The following is a 24099-nucleotide window of genomic DNA, read 5'->3' as shown; positions in this document are numbered from 1 at the left end:
AGACTGTCCACTTTCTAGATCTTTCCACAATTAGTAATTGCTGTGAGGAACACACATGCGGTATCTAGTAGCAACAAGCCAATGTGGAAGATACATTTTTCAATAATAAAGATTGAAGGGGAAGGTGAACATTTTGGCAGGAAATTCCAGTATCTACAACAGTGGGCCAGAACAGGGGTTTCAAAATAGATCTCATATCATGATCAGATACTAGGAACATAACAGAAAAGAAGATTCAAAACACTCTTCATCTAAAATTATATTAAGTTGTATAAAAGAAGACCAAAATACAAAAAACACCCATCTAATTTGGGTCCAAAACATTGTAATGGAAATACCACGTTTTGTGATACTGTACAATTATTGAAAGTCCAAGAGACAAAATATATGTAGTGAAGATGAAGGGGGCACAAAGGAATACATATTACAAAAGTGTTCGTATCTGGAGCATGCATTATAAAGTGATACTAGGAATCAAGGATGGGGCCCTTACAAAGACAAAACCATAATTAAAACAACTGAAGGCCTCTGCCTGGCCCCGACGATTTCACATACAGCATGGGCGAAGTTCACAACTGAAGGTTTTCCAACAATCTGTCCATTCCTAAGCGTTTTCTCCGGTTTGCTCTCATGACAAGGCTGTAGGGGAATGCAGGCTTTCCCACTCTCCCTGTATTAAGAGTTTCTCCCCAGTGTGTGTCCTCATGTGGGCTCGCAGGTTTGAAGGATACCTGAACGTCTTCCCACACTCCTTACACTCATAGGGCCTCTCTCCAGTGTGGGTCATCACATGGCCTCGCAAGCTTGCAGGATATCTGAAGGTTTTCCCACACTCCCCACACGCATAGGGCTTCACACCAGTGTGCGTCCTCAGGTGTCCTCGAAGGGAGGAGAGACGACTAAAGGCTTTCCCACAGTGCGGACATGCAAAGGGCCTCTCCCCGGTGTGCATCCTTGTGTGTATCTGAAGGGATGAGGACTGACTATAGACTTTTCCACACTCCTTACATTTATAGGGCTTCACTCCACTGTGTGACCTTGTGTGACTTTGAAACTGATGAAGCCGCCTGAAAGCTTTCCCACACTGCTGGCACTTGTATGGCTTCTCCCCGGTGTGCACTGTCGCGTGGCCTTGGAGGGAATAGGAAGAACTGTAGACTTTCCCGCACTGTGGGCACTCGTAGGGCCTCTCTCTGGTGTGCGTTCTCGCATGTCTTCGTAGGGATGAGGAACAACGGTAGGCTTTCCCACACTCTTTACATTCATAGGGCTTCGCTCCAGTTTGTGTTCCCACATGTCCTTGAAGGGAGGAAGGAGAAATGAAGGCTTTCCCACACTGCAGACATTTATAGGGTTTCTCCCCTGTGTGCATCTTCATATGGACTCGCAGGTGTGTGGGAAACTGAAAGCTTTCCCACACTCCTGACATTCATAGGGCTTCACACCTCTGTGCAGGTTCATATGATTTTTAGAATGTTGAAGCTCTGTGAACACTTTTCCACACTCCTTACATTTCTAGGGTTTCACTCCATTATGTGTTCTCTTGTGTCTCTGAAGGGAGGAGTGAGAGCTGAAAGCTGCCCCACACTCTTTACATTTATAGGGCTTCTCCCCAGTGTGTGTTCTCACGTGCAGTTGTAGGGATGAGGAACAACTATATATTTTCCCACAGTCCCTACATTCACAGGGTTTCTCCTCACTGTGTGTTCTCACATGCTCACGAAAGTAGGAGAGACAACTATATCCTTTTCCACACTGACGTCTCACACGTCTCAGAAAGGAGTGGTGAATGAATGCTTTCCCACATTTTGTACACTCAAATGACTTTCTACTACTGAGATGTTCCATGTATCTCTTAGATTCTATCTCAGGACTCTGACCTTTATAGAGCTTCTCTACAACGTCAGTTCCCACACGAGTGCTTAGGCACAAGACAGGACTGCAGGCTTGCCCACACTGATAAGGTTTCTGCCCAGGGTGAGATCTTTGTTGATCCTTAAGGAAAGAACAATCCCTCAAGGTTTTTCCACTTACGGCATTCATAGGGTTTATCTCCAGTAGGATAATGCTCATGCACAAGGAGACTTGGAACCTGATTCAGGGCTGCTCCACGTTGATTACCTTCATCACGTTCACAGAGACCCTCCAAGAAATGGCTTCTGTTCAAAATAGGAAGCACACCATTAGGGATTATTCATTATTATCACTGATTTATGAATGATCTATTGATGGTTGTCAATGATGACTTTGACTACATACTGGCCATTTTCAATACACGGGTATGCTTTTGGCACCGTCTGCATTGTTGCCAAGTAAAACCGGCTTGAGGCTCTGGCTGAGGGCTCAAACACAGCCACAACTTTCCTGGCTTACGTGTAGCCTTTTTACAGGTGGTTTTCTTACACGTGAAGTTTCCTTAATCATTCTTTCCAACTGAATCATGTTTCAGACAGTCAATAGCTATCATATTTATGAAAATATTGTGTAAGTTTTCTGAGTACACAATTACTGACCTAGGTTTAGACTTTTCTTTAATTTCAAATTAGTCTGACATTCTGCCAAGATTCCCCTTCCTCCTGTGGGAGGGCCACTCACCTCAAATGCCTCTCCTGGACTTGGGGCTCATCTCCAATGTTATAAAATGTCCGATTTTCTCCAAAAATACACATGGAATCATTTCTTGGAACACTTACTATTTTCCCTCGTCTTGGTATTTCATTCTCCAAAATATCCCATGGAGGACTGGATCCATTGGTTTGAGCTTGAGTGTAACACTCTGAAATTGGTAGCACATTCATTTTTTTATAGTGAGGGAAAGAAATAGTGGGACAAATGAAAGAAAACAGATGGTATGTGAATTTCTTTTCATATACTGATCCCAACATAAACAAAGTTCATAAGGAAGAATGAGTACGGAAGGAAAGAAAAGCTCTGCAGACCTCAGCTCTTTGGGATGTTGAACGTTAGACGGAAGGTGTGTCAAAAGGGAAGCCTACTCATTAAGAGACACTTCAAAGAGATGGAGGCTGATGTGGAGATACTGTCAGAAAAGTAATAGGGGAATAAACTGGGCACAATGTACCTGTCCAGAGCTGCCTTTATAAGAGGAATACACAGAATCTTCCCAAGTGGGTGAGGAGATGGGAAAAGACCATCAGGGAAGCCAGGTACATGACAAATGGCACCCTTGAGAAAGAAATACTGAGTCACATTTCTAAAGGATGGGTCCAAATATCACGCAAATATTACGTGGGACCGGCTCCTCCCAAGGCTTGCCGCTCTCATGGTGCTCGCAGGCACAGAAGCCCCGGATGAAGCCTCCCCGCACTGCCCCGGCTGCCTTGGGGACGTCACCCTGTGTGTGTGGCTGCTGCCCTGCCATTGGAGAAAAGTTCAGCAAGAGGCAGGATTTGATGGGCAACAGGGAGTCCATGAGATGCGCCGCTACTTTGGTCTTCAAGGCCACTGGCGATGGGTAAGTGTGTATTTCACTGCAGAAAGATCACTGTGTCAAATGTGGATGGACCTCAGTGTAACACTTACGGGGGTGAAGAACATAAAACAGCTCTCACTTCCCCAAAGTGACGCGGGAGACCATGCTCACACATAAACTCATGCAGTCTCAGACACGCATCAAGAGAAACAGAGAGTCAAAGGAACATTCAAATGTTGTGTTCATGGAAAAGCTGACTGACTGTAGATACATTCCATGAAGTCACAGACCACGTCTTTCTTTCCTATAATGAATTCCCACTCCTTGGCCCAAAAGGAAGGGCAATCTTAGGAGATCCTGGTTCTCTAAAGGACTAGCTGAAGGGAGGGAGCCGTCCTTACCCACAGAGGCCAGGTGCCGGCAGGTCTCCAGCATCACGTCTCTGTAGAGCCCCCTCTGAGTGTGATCCAGCAGCGCCCACTCTTCTGGGGTGAAGTCCACGGCCACGTCCTCAAAGACCACCGAGGCCTGAAACACCCCGCATATCCTGTTTCAGCAAGACACCACCTCACCAGTGCGGGAGGGTGGGGGAGGTTGACCATCGGGGACCTGGCGTCACCTCCTAGGCCTCCTGAGCTCACACACTCATGGGGAAATGACAATAAGCAAGAAAAGCAAATGGAATACACTCAGAGACGGTAAGTGCTTGGGAACTTAAAGCAAAATGGGAAAACAACTAATAAAAACCTAAACACACAATGTTTACAAGGATAATTTTTAGTGAGAGCAGATTCCGAGGTATGGTAAAGACTGAAAAATGATGCCCTCATTCAGATAATACATAATTGATACTTGGCTCATTGAAAAAATTATTTCCTTCTCAGCTCCAAGAACTGGAATCAGAAGGTCAGGATGTCACGGACACTTAGATTCCAGTGCTGGCAGACGTGGACAGCTCTCCCGTTGAAAGTGTTCAAATGCTAAGGTGCCTGGTCTAGTCCCCTCATTCCAACAGAGACAGAGACCTGACCCCTCCCAGGATTAGGTGGTCACCACGGGCAGTGACAGAGGCCAGACCCCGGGGGCCTGGCACACCTACTGTGTAAGATGAGTGCCTGGTTCTGGAAGAATCTGGAAAGCCAACAGGCCCTATCCAATAAATAACCAAGTTCTCAGAATCAGAGGGAATGGCACCACAGAGACAAAGGTGGGTCCCGAAGGAGCCGAAGGTAACAGAGCCAAAGGCGACTTTAACAGAGAGAAAGGAACACCTACTCTCGGTATCTTTACCGCAGTACGGGATGACACCACGCCCGTGAATAAACAGCAAACAATTGTCAGGGGGGAATCAGAAATTGTTTAAACACAAAATAGATTCGATTCTCATTCTAAAGGAAAGAAATCCCAAGTTCATCAGCTAGAAAGGAGCAATGCTACTTCAAATGGTGTTTGCTGATCACACACCTGACAAGAGACTTGTATTCCAAGGATATTTTTTAAAACTCCTATGATAATGAAAAAAAGGACAACATAAAGACAAATAATACAATTAAGTCTTGGGAAAATACTGTGAGCAGACATTTCTCCAGGGAAGATATAAAAATGGCCAGTAATCTCATGAAAACAGGGTAGACATTAGTCATCAGGGAAATACAAATTGAAACTACAAGCAGATACCTCTTCACGCCCACTAGGATGGATACAGACAAATAACTGCTGGTGAGGACGGGAGGAATTTGGAAGTGCTGTACGTTGCCAGTGGGAAAGTAAAATGCTGCAGCTGCTTTGGAAGAGTCTAGCAATTCCTCAAAATGTTGAACACAGAGTTCCCTTAAACAGCAATTCCACTCCTAAGTCTCTACCTGGGAAAACCTAAAAGAAGTATCAACACTAAAACTAATATAGATACTCACAGCAGCACGACTCATAATAACCAATAAGTGGTAACAACTCAAAAGTCCACGAACTGACTTGGATGAGCAAAATGTGGTATATTCACACAATGGAATATCCTTTGGCACTAAAAAAAAATGAAGTACTGACACATGGCACAAAATCAATGGGCCTTAATAACATCAACAGACTTCACGAAAGGTTACACATAGTATATGATTCATATGAAATGTACAGAATCAGCAAATCTATAAAAGTGGATTAATAATTTGCCTGGAATCCAGGGAGGGGGTACACTGGAAACCGGAGTGACTTCCAGCAAATACGTTTTCTGCAGTGATATGTGTACTCTAACGTGAGAATAAAGAGATGATTGCACATATCTTTAAACAGACCAAATACCACTGACTGTGACATTTTGAACAGGTAAACTTTATGGTGTATAAATTATATCTCCATTAAAGATGTTCAAAAAATAGATTTTGATGACCTAGGAGTATATTGTTCTTAAACTAAGGGCAATTTGATTCAAAAACAACATGAGGTTGGGTAAATGAAACTGTGAAAAGTGAACAAAAGTACAAGTTTCCGACATCAAGCAGTTTGGACATTCTTATGACCAAATATATATTTCCCAGGTATATGTGGTCTCATCCACAGCTCCTGAGAACACCGCAGTCCTAAAGGTGAAACAGGTGTTTTCTCATGTTAATGAAACCTCTGGACCCCACCCAAGGGCGGGGCTGGAGGCTGAATCAGCCAGTGGCCGGTATTTTAGTCAATCATGACTGTGCAATGACGCCCTCACAAAACCCCTGAGAAGAGCCCTCCCTCTCCCCCCGTCCAGCCTCCCCTGTCCGTCTCCTCTCTCTAGAGCTCTGCCCCTCTCCCCGTCTCTCCTCTCTGTCTCTCTCCCTCTACCTCTAGCCCTGCTTTGCCCTCTCTGCTCGGTTGGGTCCTGCTGCTTGGTGGGAGGGCTTCTACGCTTGGGGAGCCAAAAAACACCTCCACGTGCCCAGAGCCAGGCCCGCAGCTCCCCGAGGGCAGAAGCTCCTTCATTTGGGACCTCGCCCTGTGTCTCTCTTCATCTGGCTGTTAACCTGTATCCTTTGTGTTGTCCTTTATTAAATTGGTAAATGTAAGTGTTTTCTTGAGTTCTGGGAGCCACTGCCAGCAAATTAATCAAACCTAAGGGGGAGGTCGTGGGAACCTCCAATCTGTAGCCGGTGGTTCAGAAGCACCGGGGCTTGCGACTGGCGTCTGCAGTGAGGAGTGCAGGGCAGTCCTGTAGGTCGGAGCCCTTCACCTGGGAACCTGCTGCTGCTCCCGGCAAAGAGCATCAGAATCGAGTTGAGTTCTCCGACACCCTGCTGGTGTTCGAGAATTGCTTGGTGTAAATACGTGGGAAGACCCCCTCCCACATACTTACACACATTGGAATTGGGTCTGGGTACCCGGATGAAGTTACACTACTATTTACTACTATGTAATATATTGTTACTGTTATACATATATGTAGGAAAAAAATACACCATTGCATTTGGTGTCAGAGATGTTACAAGGAGATACGACAAACCGCTTGTGGGAAAAGACTTGTTTTTAATTAGATGTAATAGAATAGATGTATAGAAACCAGGAAACAGTGATTATGCCAGGAAACGGAACATCTGAGGATGTCTGTGCTCATTAAAGGAATGAAAGCGGTAGATTCATACCTCCCTATACTCCTAATGCAAATCGCAAAAGGTTCCTCGCCCAGGTACCAAATATTCAAAACTCTGATTCCAAATTGTAGAAAGAAATGGCAGAGTATTACCAAGACCAGAAAGAGACAATTCCGAAACTGTTAAAAGATCACCACATTCCTAAGTAGAAAGGCAAAAGGCTTTGTTAAACTTAAAAATACAACTGCAAGTAATTTGACCTCTGCCGGCCTCCTGACTTCATCTTAAATGAGGTTTCCTTTTTAAAATTCTTCACAGCTTTTTTAAAAAGGAAATCTAACACAGAAGTGTTTAAGCAGCATATGAGGCCAACGTGTCGATTTCACTCCAGGAAGGCGAAGCGGGTTACATTCCGATTCTTCCATGAGCGTAATTTTCCCACTCATGTCAAAACATATTAGGGTGCGTGGGAGAGGAGATGAGGTGGATAACGGGGCACAAAACCTCAAATCATAATGCTAGTTGGCCAAGGGGATGGAAGTGCTATAAGAAAATAGTAATTTGTCTTCCATTTACCCCATGGTCCCAGGCACAGAAGCCGGTGACAATGGTGCCTGGACTTGCCACACCTTCTCTCTAAACATCCGACCCTCCCGCAAGGCAACAGGCCAAGCGGATCCGCCACAATGAAAGGCACAACTGTCCGCACCACGCTGCTGCTCCCTCTCCCTCCCCCCTCCCCCGGCTGCGGCAGCTGCTTTCTCTTTCAGATAATAAAATCTCTTGCGTGGGCCCGTGTCTCCTGAGTCGTTCTGGGTAAGGCGGGTCGCCGCGAGATACCCTTTCAGGTGCGGCATGGAGAATGCAGCCAGTAGTTCTGCAGTATCTTCCTATTTGACAGACGGTAACGACACTAATTGGGGTGAGGACTTAATAATGGCTGTAATTGATGAATCACTGTGTTGTATACATGAAAGCAGCATCAAAACCGCAGGCTTGCAAACCATACATGCTGAAGGCATGCCTGTCTCCATCAGTCCTCATTAATGACCACACAACTTAAAGACTAGAAGGGAAACATAATCAGAAAAGAAACGGGGTCTAAAGAAAACCTAGCGCCAACTTCCTATTTAACAGTGACATGTTAAAACCCTTCCCGCGGAGATCAGGAGCAAGGAGGCGAGGGCCCCAAACACGCAACCCGACACCCGTGAAGGCCTCGCCGGGGGAATAACAGAAAACAAGAAAGGGGACGAAAGATTTGCAGAGAGAAAAAAACTGAACTTCATTACGAACAGGTATTAAGATTTCGTATTTAGAAACCTCCAAATCCTACAGACAAAATTATTAAAATGTTTTAACTGAGCTTAACCTGAGTGCTGGCTAAAGCTATAAAATTCAAGAATCAATTTCAGTTCTTAGTATGGTTACAGGAAGAAAAGGACATTTTCAAATAATAAGGTTTAGTCAGGTGCCCAGGGCCCCACGTGCTTTGGCCACCAACTGCCAGGGTTGGGACGCATCCCAACAAGGAACAAGAGCTGAGACGAGGAGCCTATTCCTATGTCTAACGGAGACGAAAGCTTCTGGAAACTCAGGCAGTGTCCTTTAAACACAGGGTGAACACAGCAACCCCAAAGCCACTTTAATAGCGATTTCCTGGGAAGAGTCACAGCCCAGGACACCATCACGTGGCAGCTTGCAGTGTTTGGTACCCTAACAGGTGAGGGAAAAAAAAAATTAGAGAACAGCTTTAAAAAGCGCAGAGCCATAAACTGGCAGCTAAAACGGGTCAGCAACGACCACCTTCTGGAGGAAAGCCTGGGTTGAGGGGGTGAAGCCAAGTCCAGTGAAATCCTAGTTTTTCCTTCTTTGCGGGGAAAATCCCAGTCCTTCCCTCCCTACTGTGCGTTCCTTCCCCGTGTCTGTCTCCTGCACCTTCATCACGGAGGACCCTTCGCTTCTGACACTGCTGGTCGCCAAATGTGGGGAGCTTTACCCCCACACCAGCAGCTGGCGGTGGGCCCACCCTCAAACCATCCACCGAGAGGCGGCGTCGGGTCCCACAGGGGAGGGCTCAGTCCCACCAGCCTGCCCCCAGCCCCCAAAACACACACCTGCCGCCAACACCAGCCACAGGCGCAGGCTGCCACCTGGGCTCCCGGCCCACCGCCCGCGGATCAGAGGTCCCCGCAAGCCCTCCTCGGATTTATGCTCCTGAGCGGTTCACAGAACTCAGGGAAACAGGTTTTCCGCTTTATTAAAGGAATGTGGGGAAGGACAGAGAAGAACACCGGACGGAAGCGATGCGGAGGGCGCCTCCACCTGCTCACCACCCTGGAAGCTGTCCGAACCTCCTACAGTTGGGATTTTTAAGGAGGCTTCCTCCCTTCGCATGATCCATCATTAGCTCCACGTTCAGCATTTCCCCCTTTTTAAGAGGATGGGGCAGAGCTGACAGACCAAAGCATCTAATCGCCGCCTTTCCCATGGCTCCCGGGACCCCCACGCGGGGAGAGGACAGGACGGCAAACCCCACCCACGGCCCGGGGCGGAGCCTCGGCTCGGGCCCCCGGTGGGGCGGGCAAAGTCGAGCCACGACCGCTTCCAGCCGGTTCCCGCCAGTTGTCCCAGCCCCTCCCGGCCCTGGCCCCGAGCACTCACCATCTCGCGGCCGCTCTGGGCTCTCCGGGGGTCCCTCCCGCGGCCCCACCGCCCTTCTGCCCCCGCAGGTAAGAGCCACACCGACCGCCCACCCGGGGGCGCGCGGGGCAGGTGCGCAAGGTAGACACCGCAGTGCAGAGCGACTTCCACGCGGCAGAGCGCGTCCGCCCCCGACCCTGATTGGACGAGGCTTTAGGCTCCCGTGCCCTGATTGAACAGTGTTCCGGGTGCTCCTCCTCTTGGGGCCCTGATTGGGCGGTGGTCGGAGACCTTTCCCCGCCCTTGAGTGGACAAGGCTCAAGGCCACGCCCCCGAATCCATTCATTGGGTGATGCTCCGGACACCGCCCTGTGTTTGAATGGTGCGTCAGGCATTCTGGGTTTCTGATTGGACGATGCTCAGGCATGCCCTGGCCCTGATTGAATGGTTGTCCATGCCCTCCCTCTGTCACTGAATCGGCCAGTTTCCCGGGCACCGCCTCCGTCGTTCCTGATTGGACAGTGTTGTAGTCCCCCCGCAAGAGTGATGGGCCGAGGCCGAGGGCACGTAGCTGAGCCGGATGGAACCGCAGGTTCTCGGTCTGAGCCTCCCGTGCCCGGCCTACTTTCCGACTGGGACTCGTCCGCCCGGGTTGTCGGCTCCCAGCAGACCCCCATCTCGGTCGGTTGGACCCGTCTTATGCCCGCAGCTCGACGCCCCACCTGCTTCCTCCTCCTGGACCGCGAAACCCTGACTCAGTTTCCCCTCCGAGCCCCCCTTGTCCGACCGAGCCTGAACGGGGCAGGAGGGCCTGGTGACCCCTGGGGCCAGGGGTCGTACGAGGGCGGGGTCACGATGGGTGTCCTTTTAAGAACAAAGACTCAACAGTAATGTCGCCACGGGCAAGGCAGGGTCTGGCTAGGTTTTGATGTGTGACTCTGACACCAGGAGCCCCCCCATCCATGCCCCCACCTCTGAGGTTTGACCTAGGGTTCTTCAAGTCCCATTTTTTACCCCATGTCATCAAACTTCCCACATTATCTGAACCAGCCTGGAGACGCCCCAGGGTCACTCCGAAGGCCCTGCCCTGTCCTACCTGGCTGGTCCCGCCATCAGGTCCCTGTCTACTTCCGCCCATGCCCCTCTTTCGGGGGGGCGGGGGCGGGGGGGGTAAGAAAAGCCGTTTTTGTTTGGGTTGAGGTGCTTGCAGATCTCTGAGATCCAAGCCCAGTCCCTGTTACAACAGTCATTTTGAATAAAGTTTCTCCTCATCTAAATCCACACTTTTTACTGGATAGACTTTAACCAGGAAATCCCCCCGCTTCCTGAGAGCTCCGAGCTGGTGAAAAGTAGGGATTGTTTTAAAACAAAAAAATTACACGGGGTCAATTTAAAAGATCTTATTGGCATTATTCAACAATTCATGAATCGGGTTGCATCCCATTCAGCGCCAGAACTCCTCGGAGCTGTACAAAATGAAAGAATTTTCTAGGCAGAGGGGAGCAGGACCGAGGAAGACACACCACAAAAAGCAGATTGGTTGAGGCAAGGTCACCTCAGGTATCAGGCAAGTCCAGATAGACTGATTTAAGTTGATGCGAATGGCCGTGTAACTCGGGGAAAGGAAATCCGGGGGCAAAATACCTCTAAAACCGAAATCAGTCGGAGGGAGAAATAAAACTTAAAACCCGTTTATTGCTTACAAACTGCAGTCCAGGGCCTTCTCTTTCCTGCTCAGGCAAAAGCAGGCAAGACCTCCCCCTAACCTCTCAGGTTCAGATAAGCCCTCGGGTGCCCAGGTAATTACCCACTGATATGGAAAAGAACAAATTCTCCCCCCCTGAGGAACGCCTGTTGATATGCAGATGCACTAAAGCCTGGCAAGATATTTTTGGAAATATTACAATTTTACCCACAGGCTGTAATTTAGCTGTGAGTTTGGTGACTCAGAACTTAGCATACGGTCACTCCATTTTGGGTCTGTTGTCTTGTTTTGTTTGGTTTGGTTTGATATCATTAATCTACAATTGCATGAGGAACATTATGTTTACTAGACTCCCCCCATCATGTTGTCTTGTTTTTAACAGAATCCTACTCCCAGTGCAGGAACTCTTAGCAAAACACCCACAAAACATGAGCTGTGTTTATTAAAATTTCCAGGTGTTCATTTTACACTGGAAAGAGATTTATTTTAGATCAGTTTTTGAGTATGTTCCTAGAGGACTCTGAAATGTCATGGCTGTGTTCCCTAAGGCAACTGAATTAAGAAAAAAAAAAACATAAATTTGGGGTGGGCCAGACAACTCTTCATGTACAGAACAGAATGGGCAAAAACTGCTAATGCATTTAATAAGCTGCCCATTTCAGAGAAATATTTCCAGTTTGAGATGGGATGGTATTACTTGTCAATTTATAAACAGAAATCTAAAAATTCATTTTTGATGGGTTGTGTTTTACAAGTTTTAAAGATTCTTTTCATGGTGGGACACAACACACACACACAAACATCAGAACAGATGTAAAGCAGATCTGTTGTTACTTAAGAGCCCCTAAACCAGAGAAGGAAAGCAGGTCAGGCCACACTTGGCTTGTACCAGGGGACAGGGTGACAGCAAGCTGGAACTGTAGGTAGTGGCACATGTATGGTGAGTAGAGTGGGGTGAACTAGATTTTGCAGGCTTCCATGTGCTCAATTAATTTGAATAATTCAGTGGGTTGGGGGCAGAGGAAATGCCCCTAATTGTGTGGTACCTGGTCTATGGACAGTTTGGTGAAGGGGAATCGACTGCTTAGCCATGACTTTTAAATAGGATCAAGACAGCAGTTGTGAAATATTATATTACATTTGGTCCCTTAATGTCTTCAGAGAAAGACTTTTTAAGAAGTCCTTATGGGGCTCTCTCATCCCCTCCTGGCACAAGCCAGGAGCTCTGACTGTCCTGTCACTGTATCTCTCAATAAAAGTCTCCCTGGCTCTCCTAAAAAAATAAATCAATAAAAGAGGTCCTTACATCTTTCAGTATTTTTATAGCTGTACTAATCTCTGAAATTCCTCCATGAATTAGGTAGTGCTTCCAGACTACTGTTTTAGGGAATAGTTCTAAAAGTAGCCCTTTGACCTTTACCCAGCAATATGCCTCAGCTAGTAAGTTAAGAAACCAAAACAGTAATTTTGCTCGTTAATAAGTACATCCATTTCTACTATCCATCCTGGGTCTGAGGATCTATACTGTTTTCATATCTTTATTAGGCATTTGTGTTTATAACTCTGTAACTTTCTGTGCATAGCCCCTGTATATTGTATTGGATTTTTTATTGCAATATAATGAGTCATAAGGAAATACATATTTGGTCGTTCAGGTGACCAAATACATATTTCCCAGGTATATTTGGTCTTCATCCACAGTTCCTTAAAACACTATGGTCTTAAAGGTAAAACAGGTGTTTTGTCATATTAATGAGAGACTTTTGAACCCCCACCCCAAGGGCGGGGGCCTGGAGGCTGAATCAGCCAGTGGCCAATAATTGGGTCAATCATGATTATGCAATGATGCCCTCATTCACAAACACCTCTGAGAGCAGCTTGTCTCTCGCCTCTGTCTCTCTGTCTCTGGACTCTGCTCGTCCCGCTGTGCCCCAGAGGATCCTGCCTCTCAGTCGGAGAGGGCTTCCATGCTTGGGGAGGGAGCCAGGAGACCTCCACAGACCACCCAGCCAGGCCCCCAGCTCCATGAGGAGAGAAGCTCCTTTATTTGGGACCTTCCCTATGTCTCTTTTCCTCTGGCTGTTAACCTGTATCCTTTATGGCATCTTTTATTAAACTGATGAGCATAAGTGTTCTCCTGAGTTCTGTGAGCAGCTCTAGAGAATTAGTCAAACCCAAGGGGGAGGTCGTGAGAACCTCCAATCTGTAGCTGGTGGGTCAGAAGCCCTGGGAACTGCCTGGGGCTTGTGACCGGGGTCTGGAGTGGGGGTTGGAGGGCAGCCCTGTAAGAGTGCTGTCTCCGGGCAGGTAGCATCAGAGCCTCCGGGCAGGTAGCATCAGAATTGAGTTGAGTTCTTGGACATCCTGCTGATGTTTGAAAATTGCTTGGTGTTGTGTGTGGGGGAAGAAGCCCCACCCCCACCCCACATACTTACACACATTAGAATCAGTTCAGGAACCCAAATAGAGTTATACTACTATTACTGCCATGTATAATATTGTTATTGTTAATATATATACGTAGAGAAAAAAACACTGTTGCATTTAGCGTCAGAGGAGAGGGATTTACATTCATATTTTGCTTTTGATTTATAAGAATTTTAAGAATATTCATGATGCCACTCTTTCTCTATAATAGTACTGAAAACATTTCCCAGTTGGTATTTCTTTCATCTTTTATTACAAATATGAATATTTATGACATTTTAACTTTTAAATTTGTTTCAAGTATTTATATTTTTTCTTTGGATATCATGACTTTCACCCCTTATGTATGCAGAATGACTGATTTTTTTTTTACTATTTTTATGTTGTCTTTTTAATGTCTGACTTTAATTCATCTGGAATTCATTTGGATGTATTATAAAAGAGGGCTGTAGATTGAATCATCTCTTGCCATAAACTGACATATTGATGCCGGGGTTCTTGTTCGCAGAGTTGAAGAATGAATTTAGCAAACACTTAAGACAGGAGAGCCAGGGAGAGGCTTTTATTTAGAGATAAAGCGAGAGGATAAGAGAGCCCCAGGGTGGTGCGTTGTCTAGGGGATTTATAGGCAGTTGAGACAAAGGGCTAGGGATGCTGACCTGCTAAGTGGTCCCAAAATGCATCTTTGAAGAGACATTAAGTTTTTTATCAGTCCTCTGGGCTGTTCTGCAAAGTTAGCTTAACACAAGAAATTTGCTGCTCTGATTCCCCCCTGGGATAGCAGCTTCTTGGTCTGGGATCCTATCAATCAGGACTGCCTGCCCTGCTCCCAAGGTGGGCTGAGTTATTGTCAGTTTATTGAAGAGATGTTAAGAAACTTACCTTTTAACTTCTTGGGTTTTAAAAATGCAATCTTATCTTTACGATGGAATCCTTCCTGTTTTTACTATGTTGTTTATGACTAGGCTTGCTTGCTAAATCAATTGCCCAGGTTGCAAATTATTTTATTAGGGCTAGAAGAGGAAAAGCAGCGTCTGGGTAAAGTTAAAAAAATAAGCTGGGCCTTTTAGCAGGCTAATGTTAAGCCTTGCACTAGCATGATTTAATTGACACAATGAAGACATGGGCTATGCTGAAGTATTTTCTTATCTGGGGGATATTTAAACATTCCAGGCCAAGTTACTCCTGGCTTTTTAGTTTTAACTAATCTTACTGAAGAATGCCTATATTCCTAGTTTGGTATTTCTACCCTAGAGAATCTATGTGACTCTGACTTTGCTTAATGTTTAACAGGGAGTTTTGGTAGGGGTTTCTTTGCACTTTGTTACATTGTTCCTGCCTTGCCTTTTCTGGGGCTTTGAAGGATCTATAGGAGTTTTTTGTTTTAATAAATAGGGCCTGACCCCTAAATGCCCAGTCTTACTCATCTCTGTCCACACCATAGCACAGAATCGGCTGCAAGCACTGGTAGGTAAGTTCACACCCTCCCCACCCACAGCCTCTATTCCTGATGCCCAGGACCTGTGAGCAGGAAGCTCCGAGGAAAAAGTTTACAGGAGCCCAAGATGTGGAGTCCTCTGATGAAGAGATGGCCTGGACTGGGGCCCGGCCACTGACTTGTGACCCCTCCTGGGTGGCCAAGTTTTCCTCCCTGGAGCTAGGACTTGGTCCCATAGAGAATCGGGAGCCCTGCCTCCCTCCAGTCTTTAATAAATAGAGTATTTTCACAGTGCCAGCTTCCAGTGGCTTCCAGGAAGGACAAGGGACAAGAGTCGGGTTCTGTGTTTCCTCTCTCAACCCCAGACCCGGATCAGAGACTCTGTCCATTCAATAAGCATTTCGTGTTTCCTTCAGAAAATAACCTAGAGCCAGGATCCTTTGGGGCCCTTGCCAAGCCAGGCAGGCAGCATCCCATTCCACAGGTTCGGAGAGAAGAGGTCATTTCCCCATGGCCACGTGCCAATTCCACAGACGTTTATTTTCAGGGCACCTACTGTACACCAGGCGCTGGGGATGCAGCAGAAAACAAAACAGGCGCCTGCCCTCCTGACGCTCCCATTCTCACCCCAGTAAATCACACCTTTCATCAGAAGGACAGCATCGTGGCGACAGCACAGGGGGTAAAAGGGATCCGGAGAAGGGACTGTCATTTCAGACGGGAGGGCGGGGGAGCTCGGGGAGAGGCCTCCCCAGCGGCTGGCAGGAGAGGGTCGGTTCCTCCAGACCTGAATGGGCCGCAGGGTCAGTTTTTGCAGCATCTACTTACTAAGCACCCACTGCGCACCGGGCCCACTCTGAGCACTTGCCTTGTGTCACCTCCTCGCCTCTCCCCAGCAGCCAGGCCTGGGGGACCAGGCTCAGCTGGGTCCCCTGCCTTGCCCTGCAATATCCCCGGGGGTCTGGGGGAGATCTCTGCTCCCCTGGGCCCCCGAGGCTTCATCTCCAGTCCTGCACAGTAAATGCTTCTTGCAATGACATAGGGGACAAGGGCTGATGCTGAGTTCGTCATACTAGGAGGTGCCTCCAGCCCAGCCTTGAGGAGACACCAGGGCTGCGGCTGGTGGCTGGGGGTCATCCGCGCCTGACTCCAGCAGACGGTGAGCTGGGGGTGGCAGAGGAAGCCCACCGGGGTCCGAGGTGACCCCTGCTGACCCCTGGAAGGTTCTCGGAGTGGGAACTCTGAGCTCTTCAGGGCAGGGAGGTGGTAGTGCCGGCCGGGCTGAGAAGCAAGGGACAGGCTCCTGGGGCAGTGGCGGGGGTGGGGGTGGGGCTGGGGATGGGTCGGCTGCCTCCGTTTGGGTGGGGAAAACGTCATGGGGACCTTTAACCACCAGAGAGGCATGCGGCCTCAGTCGGGCGTCTTCAGGGTCCCACTGTGGGCCCCGCTGTCCCCGTGTTCAAGGTGGGGAGTGACGCGGAGGGGAGCACCTGGCAGGTGGGCGGGGATCTGCCAGGGCCCAGTGCGGGAGCTCATCCCAGCGGGCCCAGGTGCGCTGAGGCGGCAGGCAGTCAGCACGCAGCCAGCCGGTCACACACCCAGGCGTCCAGCCGGCTGCCGCAGAAGGCGTCGTTCCACTGCCCGGAGCTCTGCATCATCACGCAGTCCTCGCCCAGGGCCTGGTTGTTGGGCTCCCCTGGCCGCCAGTTGCTGGAGCAGAAGGCAGGTCAGGGGTCGGGAGGGAGCCTCACGCCGCCTGTGAGTCTGGGCCCTGCCCACCCGTCCCTGCAACCCAGACAGACCCTCCCCGGGCCCTCCCCCTAACCTGCGCCTGCCCCCCAAGCCCTGTCCCCCCTTCTCCAGTGCAGTCCAGAAGCTCCCCCAAGTCCGGGCCTGGGGCCACACCTCCAAATACCCTCCCCTCTCTTCACAGAGCCCCCCCGAGTCTGGGCCTGGGGCCACGTCTCCTCACGTATAGTCCAGGGGCTTCTGGTCCATCCAAATAAACTCCCCCTCTATGTCCAGGTCCCGAAGGCCGATCCAGGAGCCCTTCCTGCTGGCGTGTTTGGTGAGGAAGGCCTGGGGAGCAGGACGGGGCTGGAGGGCTGGGGGATGGGCCTGGGTGCCCCGCCGAGCGGGAGGTCGGGGTGGGGACCAGCGCCCCCGTCCCTCCGCAGAGCCAGGCCCACCTGCTCCTCCCGGCTGTGGATGCTGACCAGCCGCCCCTGCAGGTTTTCACAGGCAAACCGGGCCTGAATCCACCCACTTCTTGGGGCCCTCGCCGAAGTAGTAGCACTTCCGCTGGAAATTGACCCACTTCTCGGGGCACGTGTTACACATGGAGCCTGGGGTGGAGGAGAAGCTCAGGGGGGCAGCTGTGGTGGTTGTCGTGGCAGATGCCATGGCTGGCACTGTGGTGGGCTCTGTGTTTAGCGCTGTGACAGGCACTGGGGTGAGCACCATGGCTGGCACCATGGTGGGCTCTGTGGTTAGCGCTGTGGTGAGCGCCGTGGCTGGCACTGTGGCGGGCTCTGTGGTTAGCACCGTGGTAAGCGCTGTGGCTGGCACCGTGGGGACAGTGGGCAGAGTGGGTTGCAGCGTCTCTCTCTTCCAGGCTGAAAGCAGACCCACCCCAGAGCCTAACAGACAGCCTGCAGGCAGCCCTCATCCCCGGAGCTCTGAGGCTGCCATGCAGCACCCACCTGCCTGCAGGAGCCTCTCAGCCACCATTCCATCACCATAAATAACCCGTGGCTGCAGGCCTCCAACCACCAGCGCCAAGACCACGTCACCAGCCCCCCGCAGCACCTTAACCACCAGTGGCATCGCCATGAACACCTTCACAGATGTCAACCCCCAAAACCACGGCCATGAGTGCCCCTGCTGTCAGCAGACCTTTGCCACAGACCCAAGACCACCACCGTCTCCACCGCCAGCATGGCCAGCACCATCCTTACCCAACCACCCCGCCTGTAACCCCCAGGCCGCCTTGCTGAGGCCCAGACCACCAGGACCCTCCCTAACCCTGGCTGCCGACACCCCCAGGCCAGCACTCTGGGCCACTTTTGGGAAACTGAAATGATGTTCTTGTCATTGGAGGGAATGGGCAGGAGAGCCCACAGGCTGGGGAGGGGCTGGAAGGCTGGGTCCCCACGGCCTCGACCTTGGGCCTCCGGGCTGTCTCTCTCTCCCCTTCCGCCCACCCCAGGGACACTCTCGGGCACTGTCACGCCCACCAGCACCCACAGGTGGGAGGTTAAACCCACTCCTGATTTAAAATAGATTATCTTAAAGGGACCTGCACACAGGGAGGGCTCCACAGCTTGGGTGGGCTCTCTTAAAGGGGCCTGGGGTCCACAGTGGTTTGGGGTCCCCGGGGCAGAGCCGGAGGTGCTTCTCACACGCGATGAGTAACCGGTGCACTGTGCTAAAGCAGGAAGGGACCGTCTGTGGGCACAGAAAACCTTGGGGAAGGTGCCGTGGCCGCGTGTCACACGGTCACCAAGAGACAGCCCTGGGACAGGGCTCAGTCCCCAGGCCACCCGGGACTGGGTAGGAATCGGGAGGCCATCTGCAGGCGTGGGCAGGCCCAGAGCCCTCCTCCCTCCTTCCCCTGGGGACCCCAGAGGGGTTTCTTGCTGGGATTCCCGCAGCCACACCCCATCCCAGGGCACAGCTCCTTCACACCCAGCGCGGAGCCTTCTCTTCTCATGGCCAAACTGGGGCAGCTGGGGCTTCCCAGAGGTGGAAGGCCCCAAAGCAGGGGTGAGTGGGGTGGGGGACTTCGGGGCAGTACACCAGGCTCCTACTCAGGCTAAAGGTTAACCACTGTCTGCTCTTCCTGCCGGGGCACCCCTGTGGCTCTCAAAACGGGCAGCAGCACCTAAGTCTTGCCCTTTGCATGGAGGTGACCCCCTCAGGCCCCCTGGCTGGGTCAACAATCTTCCGGGAGGGCTGTGGACATCCTACTGCTGACCCTTTGCTGAGCTGCGATGGCCAGAGCAGCAAAGAGGCCCCGGCGATGGCAAACACAGGTCTGCTTTCACCTGGGGGGAAGGTGTGGGAGCCCTCACCCCAGCTCTGTGGAGGGAGGCGTGTCCCCCATGCGCCCCGCCACACACACACACACACACACACACACACACACACACACGCCATCCATGCTGTCACACACACGCCTCGACCGCACACCTGAGCCACTCCACACACCTGTGCTGGCACATGCACCCGCCAACGTGTGGGGCGCAGAGGCACTCACCGTTGGACATGCGCAGCTCTATCCACAGCCTCGCCACCTCCTCCTGGAGTCTCTCCAGTGAACCCAAGTCTGTGCGCCTCTCGTTCAAACCTGGGGTGATTGGGTGGGGGCAGGGGTCGGAGAGGCACTTGAGGGCCCCTGCCTCCCCGCCTCCCGGCCCCCTCCCAAGGCTCACTCTGGGACTTGAGGCTGCTCAGGTCCTCCAGAAGTCCGTCCAGGTTCTGCGAGAGCTCAGAGCCTGATGCGGGTGGGGTGGGAGCAGGACGGGGGTTGGGAATGGCGTCCCGGCCTCTCCGTCCCCCGACCTCTGGAGCCCGCCCCTCCCCATCTCTCACCCTGAGCCTTCAGCCTCTCCTGTTCCGCCTGGATTCTCTCCATGTCCTGTGACATCTGGGCAGCTGGTTGCAGGGAAGGGGGTTCAGGCGGGAGGACGTCCTCAGGGCTACCCTCGTGTCCCCCCCAGTGGCAACTGACCGATGACCTGGAACACTGTGCCCAGGTGTTAATCCAGGCCCCCCACCAAGACCCCAGCTGAGGCCACTCACCCAGGGATTTCTGGGTCTTCTGGTCACCCTTCTGTCTGCTCACATCCTTGGAAACCTGAGACACTGGGGCAGCAGGACAGGGACACGTCCTTGGGAGGCGGGAAGGCCGGTCCTTGAGCCCACCCCACCCCCGGCCCCACGGGCAGGACCGCCACCCACACTGCGGCTTTTGCTTTTTTATTTTGGGGGCCAAGGGACTCTGGGAACCGCAGGCAAGAATAGAAAGAACCCCTGCACCCTCCCCCGACCCAGAACGAAATGTGAAAGCAGAGGGCATTTCTCGGGAGCTCGCGGGACACGGCTCTGAGTGCGTCTCAGGTCTCGGCTCGTTCCTGCCTCGCAGCCCCGACTCTGCCCATTTCTCAGGCAAGGACGCCGAGGCACGTGCGGTTCCCTCAGGCCCCTCTCAGAGCCCACCCCAATCTCGGAGCCGCTGGGTTTGCAGCCCCAGGGAGGGGGCGCCCAGGCTGACCCTCGGTTCCTGGGGAGGGGACCCTGGGGCTCAGTGCATCCCACAGGGCTCAGGGACAGAAGCAGGACAAGGTGTCCTAGCCCCCCCACACCCCCGTCTGCCCCTTACTGTTCCACGCAGCCGTCTCTTCCAGATGCTTCAGATTCCGCACACCATCCCAGTCTAGGCAGGAGGCAGAAGGAAGGGCTTCTCAGGGCCCCCGCCACCCACACCCCCCTGGCCAGCTGGGATGGAGGCCTGGGGTTTACCGTGTGGGGAAGGGTGGGAGGCGGGGGTGCTGACAGGAGGGGGCTCTCGGTGGGTGGTGGAACAGGTGTGGGCAAAGGGGGAGACATGGGGAACCTGGGCTCCCAGGGTCTGAAGGGGGACCCCGTGGGGCTGGGGGTGTCCTCACGCCAGAGGAGAAGCAGGGTCGTCAGCCCGGCCCACAGCGCCGCGGTCACCAGCGCCAGCACCCCCAGCTGCATGCCCTGCCCACAGCACTGCCGCCTTCTGCGGAGCCTAGAAAACTCCACTGGGAGTTGGGGGAGCACCGAGGGGTGCGGGGTGAGGCTGGGCCCCAGCTCTGCCCCACTCTGTATCACCCAGAGCCCCAAAGTCCCGGGAGCCTGTCCAGAGCCCACACTGAAGCAGAGGGTCCCAGTGGACCCCCAGCCTCCTCTGCACACTTTCCCCCCCACACTGCCATCTTTCGTGCCTACTAGCACCCCACCCCAGGCCTTCACCCATTTCTGCATCTGTGCATCTCCGAGTCTGTCCAGCCCAGTGTCTGCTGTCCCCTCTGCCCGCACCCCAGCATCAGCACACCTGAGTCCAGAGAGACGACCCAGGACCAGGAGCCGGGACCCTTCCTCCGTGAGTCCCCTCTTTAGATGGCCAACCCCCACCCAGCGCTAGCCTGTACCCTTTCCCATTTTACGGGGTTCAGGTACTGCCCACCAACGCTGGATCCCCGGCCTCACCCCAGAAAGCCGGGTCCTGCTTCCCTCTGACCCCAGCCCCCACCCTGACGCCTGCCCCCGATCCTGGGTCCCTTCTCTAAACACATGGGTCTCAGTTTTCCCCATGTCTGAGCTCCTTCCCAGCCCTGTCCCCAGATGTCAGATTCCCCCAACACCTGGGCCCCCCCAAAACCCTACCTTGGCGCCCCACCACAGGCACGGGCCCCCTCCCCTCGCTTTGGCCAGGAGGATTCATCGCCTGAAATCCACTTGCTCAGAGGCCCTGCTCTGCTCGGCCCCCAATCTACCAGGCGCTCTTGCAGGAGCCAATGGTTGTCATAACGTGTTGAGTCAGGGCAGGGAGGGGCCGTGACTCCCTCCACCTGGCTCTGTGCCTGGAAGGCCAGTCAGGGCTCAGCCCCTGCCACCCCGGCTCCTCTTCCCAGAGGGACCCCGGCCCCACCCTCCTCCTGGGTGGGAGGCAGGAGGTCAAGGCTCTTGCGTTCGCCAGGCTCAGCTCCAGGGTCCTCTCACCTGAGTAGGAGCCTTCCTCCATGGCAGCCCTGCTTGGATCCTCCCAGTGACGGGGTGCTCACCACCCAAGAGAGGTTCCCTGGACTGCACGGTCGCGGCTCTGGCTGGGATCGGGGTTCTAACGAGGGTGAAGGGGAGATGTCAGGCTCCAGCTGCTGGCACTGGGCGCCTCTGGGACTCGAGGAGCTCAGTGACCACGGGTGATTTGGTTCAGCCTGCGACCCAGAGGCCAGTGTTGCAGCTAACTGGGAGGCGCACACTGTAGGGGGCTGGCCTCTGCACGGGTGTGGACGGTGCTCTGAACAAGGCCTAAGGACCAAAAACACCATCAGCTCATGACGATTGCTTCCTGGCCAACCTCGGCCCAGGACTCAACTTTGCTGAGCCTGTTTGCCCCTCTGTCAGGGGCGGCGATAGTTCCCAGCTGATGAGGTCATGGTAGGGCCAAATGAGATAATGTCCGTGAGGCTCCCGGGGCAGTTCTGCGCACAGTGGGTCTTCGGATCCTAAATGTTTGTCAGGCATCTACTCTAAGCCAGGTCTCGCTGGGAAGTGCAGAGACTCCATCACCAGGCCTCCACAGCCTCCTCTGCCTCTGTGCCCAAGGCATGTTTAAAGTTGCTTGACTATGTGCTGAAGAGGTCAGACTTTGGGGCCAGACTGGCTTGGGGGTCACCAGCTGCCTCCTTCCTCTGTGACTACGGGTAGGTCGCCTCCCCTCTCTGAGCGTTGGGATGCGGTGCAGCCAGGCTCTGATTTACTGCAGCTCAAACCAGGCCTTTCCTCATCCTGGGGGAGGCCGGAGGTGTTGCAATCCTGCGCCTGGATGCGCCCTAGCTCAGGCTGGCCAGAAGGGTGGCTGAGCCTGGGGGCTCCCCGGACCAGCGATTCAGGTTGCTCCTCAGCACACTGGGGCTGAGTGACTCTGGCTCAGCTGGAGGAAGAACGGTGGCCGGTGAGGCGCCGGCGCACAGTGGGCGCTCAGTAACTCTGGGGCCATGGAGGTTCCCAGGGGGTCAGTAGTTAGTCCACGTCACGCACTGGACACACAGTAGAACTGGGACTTGAACCCAGAACGTGTGACCTTGAGCCTCTTTGCTTAGCCACTTGGACGTCCGGCCACCGGGTGGGTGTCTGCTGGGAAGAGCCAGGGACCAGGGCCCCAATGCCCAGTCCCCCACATCAGCCCCCAGTGCCCCCACCAAGCTCGTCTCTTTGCTCAGCCACACCAGCCACTGGCTTCCGTTTCCCCAGTCCAGGTCCCTGCACACCTGGCAGTTCTCCATGCCTGCCTCCTGCCCCCTGCCCTCTGCCCTCTGCCCTTCCCTCATGCGAACCTCCCCCTGGTCCTTCCTCAAACTCATCCCAGTGGTCATTTCTCCCAGGACACCTTTGATGTCCACTTCCCATGGCCAGCCCAACACACACATGCACAGGTCACATACTTGCACACAGCCGCACGCTTGCACCCCGCACTCACTCACATGAGTTTTGAGCGTGTCACTGTCCCTCTGGTTTATTGGGGCTGCTGGAGAGGCTGGCAAGGGCCCCAGGCTGGGGTGAGGATCTGCCCCGGAGAGATGCCTTCTGCAGGCAGACCCACCCACAGTTCTATTTTCACAGACCTAATTATGGGCTCACCACCCACCACCTCCTGCCGCTCCATGCATGGCCTCCTCTGACACTCCCCACAACCCTGTAAAGCCCCTGCTATTATTATTCCCCTTCTCAGGTGACCAGACGCGGTCCCAAGGTGCCAGAGGAGGCAAGCGGCAGAGTCAGGATTTGAACCCAGATGATGTGTAAAGCATTATGCCATCCACCACCCGCTGCGGCAGGGAGAGGGAAGGGGAGACAGGGAGGGAGGGAGGAGAGAGAGACAGGAAGGGAAGGGAGGAAGGAAAGAAAAAGAAAGATCCATAAGATAACGGGGTTAACATTCTGGTCCAACACTGGTAGTTTTGTTAACATTGTTTAGTTTAGTAGCAACATGAGCTGGGCCCACAAGGCCCAGGACTTGTGTCTGAGATGCAGTAACACATTTAATGATCATCACTGCCCATGAGAAGAGGCTTTTGTTATCCATGCTGCATTGCAGATGAAGCCTGTTAAGCACAGAGAGATTGTGTAACTTGTCCAAGGTCAC

The 24099-nt window shown here is 52.5% G+C and overlaps 2 protein-coding genes across 2 annotated transcripts; both read right to left on the bottom strand.

The window, feature by feature from the left end:
- Positions 1–241: 241 nt before the first annotated feature.
- On the bottom strand, positions 242–10771 carry LOC108402765 (uncharacterized). Its single transcript, XM_073219522.1, has 7 exons — positions 10730–10771; positions 10259–10425; positions 9655–10002; positions 3835–3980; positions 2596–2776; positions 2035–2159; positions 242–1299 (listed from the first exon to the last, which is right to left on the bottom strand). Exons 1-7 carry the CDS (start codon positions 10769–10771, stop codon positions 629–631), a joined length of 1680 nt encoding a protein of 559 aa, XP_073075623.1. The 3' UTR covers positions 242–628.
- Positions 10772–14884: 4113 nt separating this feature from the next.
- Positions 14885–23545, bottom strand: LOC108402758 (low affinity immunoglobulin epsilon Fc receptor-like). The gene is given in 12 exon segments (XM_037018595.2): positions 14885–16913; positions 17176–17282; positions 17393–17467; positions 17469–17818; positions 19462–19551; positions 19637–19699; positions 19797–19859; positions 20007–20069; positions 20587–20640; positions 20873–20992; positions 21954–22071; positions 23438–23545. Coding segments are annotated over 11 exon segments (1146 nt in total). The 5' UTR covers positions 21976–22071; positions 23438–23545; the 3' UTR covers positions 14885–16774.
- Between the last annotated feature and the right edge of the window lie 554 nt (positions 23546–24099).

The sequence above is a fragment of the Manis javanica genome, chromosome 13, assembly GCF_040802235.1.
Source record: "Manis javanica isolate MJ-LG chromosome 13, MJ_LKY, whole genome shotgun sequence".
Taxonomy (NCBI): domain Eukaryota; kingdom Metazoa; phylum Chordata; class Mammalia; order Pholidota; family Manidae; genus Manis; species Manis javanica.
Note: the sequence above shows the minus strand (reverse complement) of the source record. Positions and strands in the feature narration are given on the sequence as shown.

Bases quoted from the DNA above. Each gene is read 5' to 3' on its own strand.
- LOC108402765 (XM_073219522.1), bottom strand. From the start codon at position 10,771: ATGGGCGGAAGTAGACAGGGACCTGATGGCGGGACCAGCCAG. The intron at 10,003-10,258 runs GTAGGCCGGGCA...ATTCAAACACAG, and splicing joins GGACGAGTCCCAGTCGGAAA to GGCGGTGTCCGGAGCATCAC. The intron at 3,981-9,654 runs GTGAGTGCTCGG...TTGCTGAAACAG, and splicing joins CCCAGAGCGGCCGCGAGATG to GATATGCGGGGTGTTTCAGG.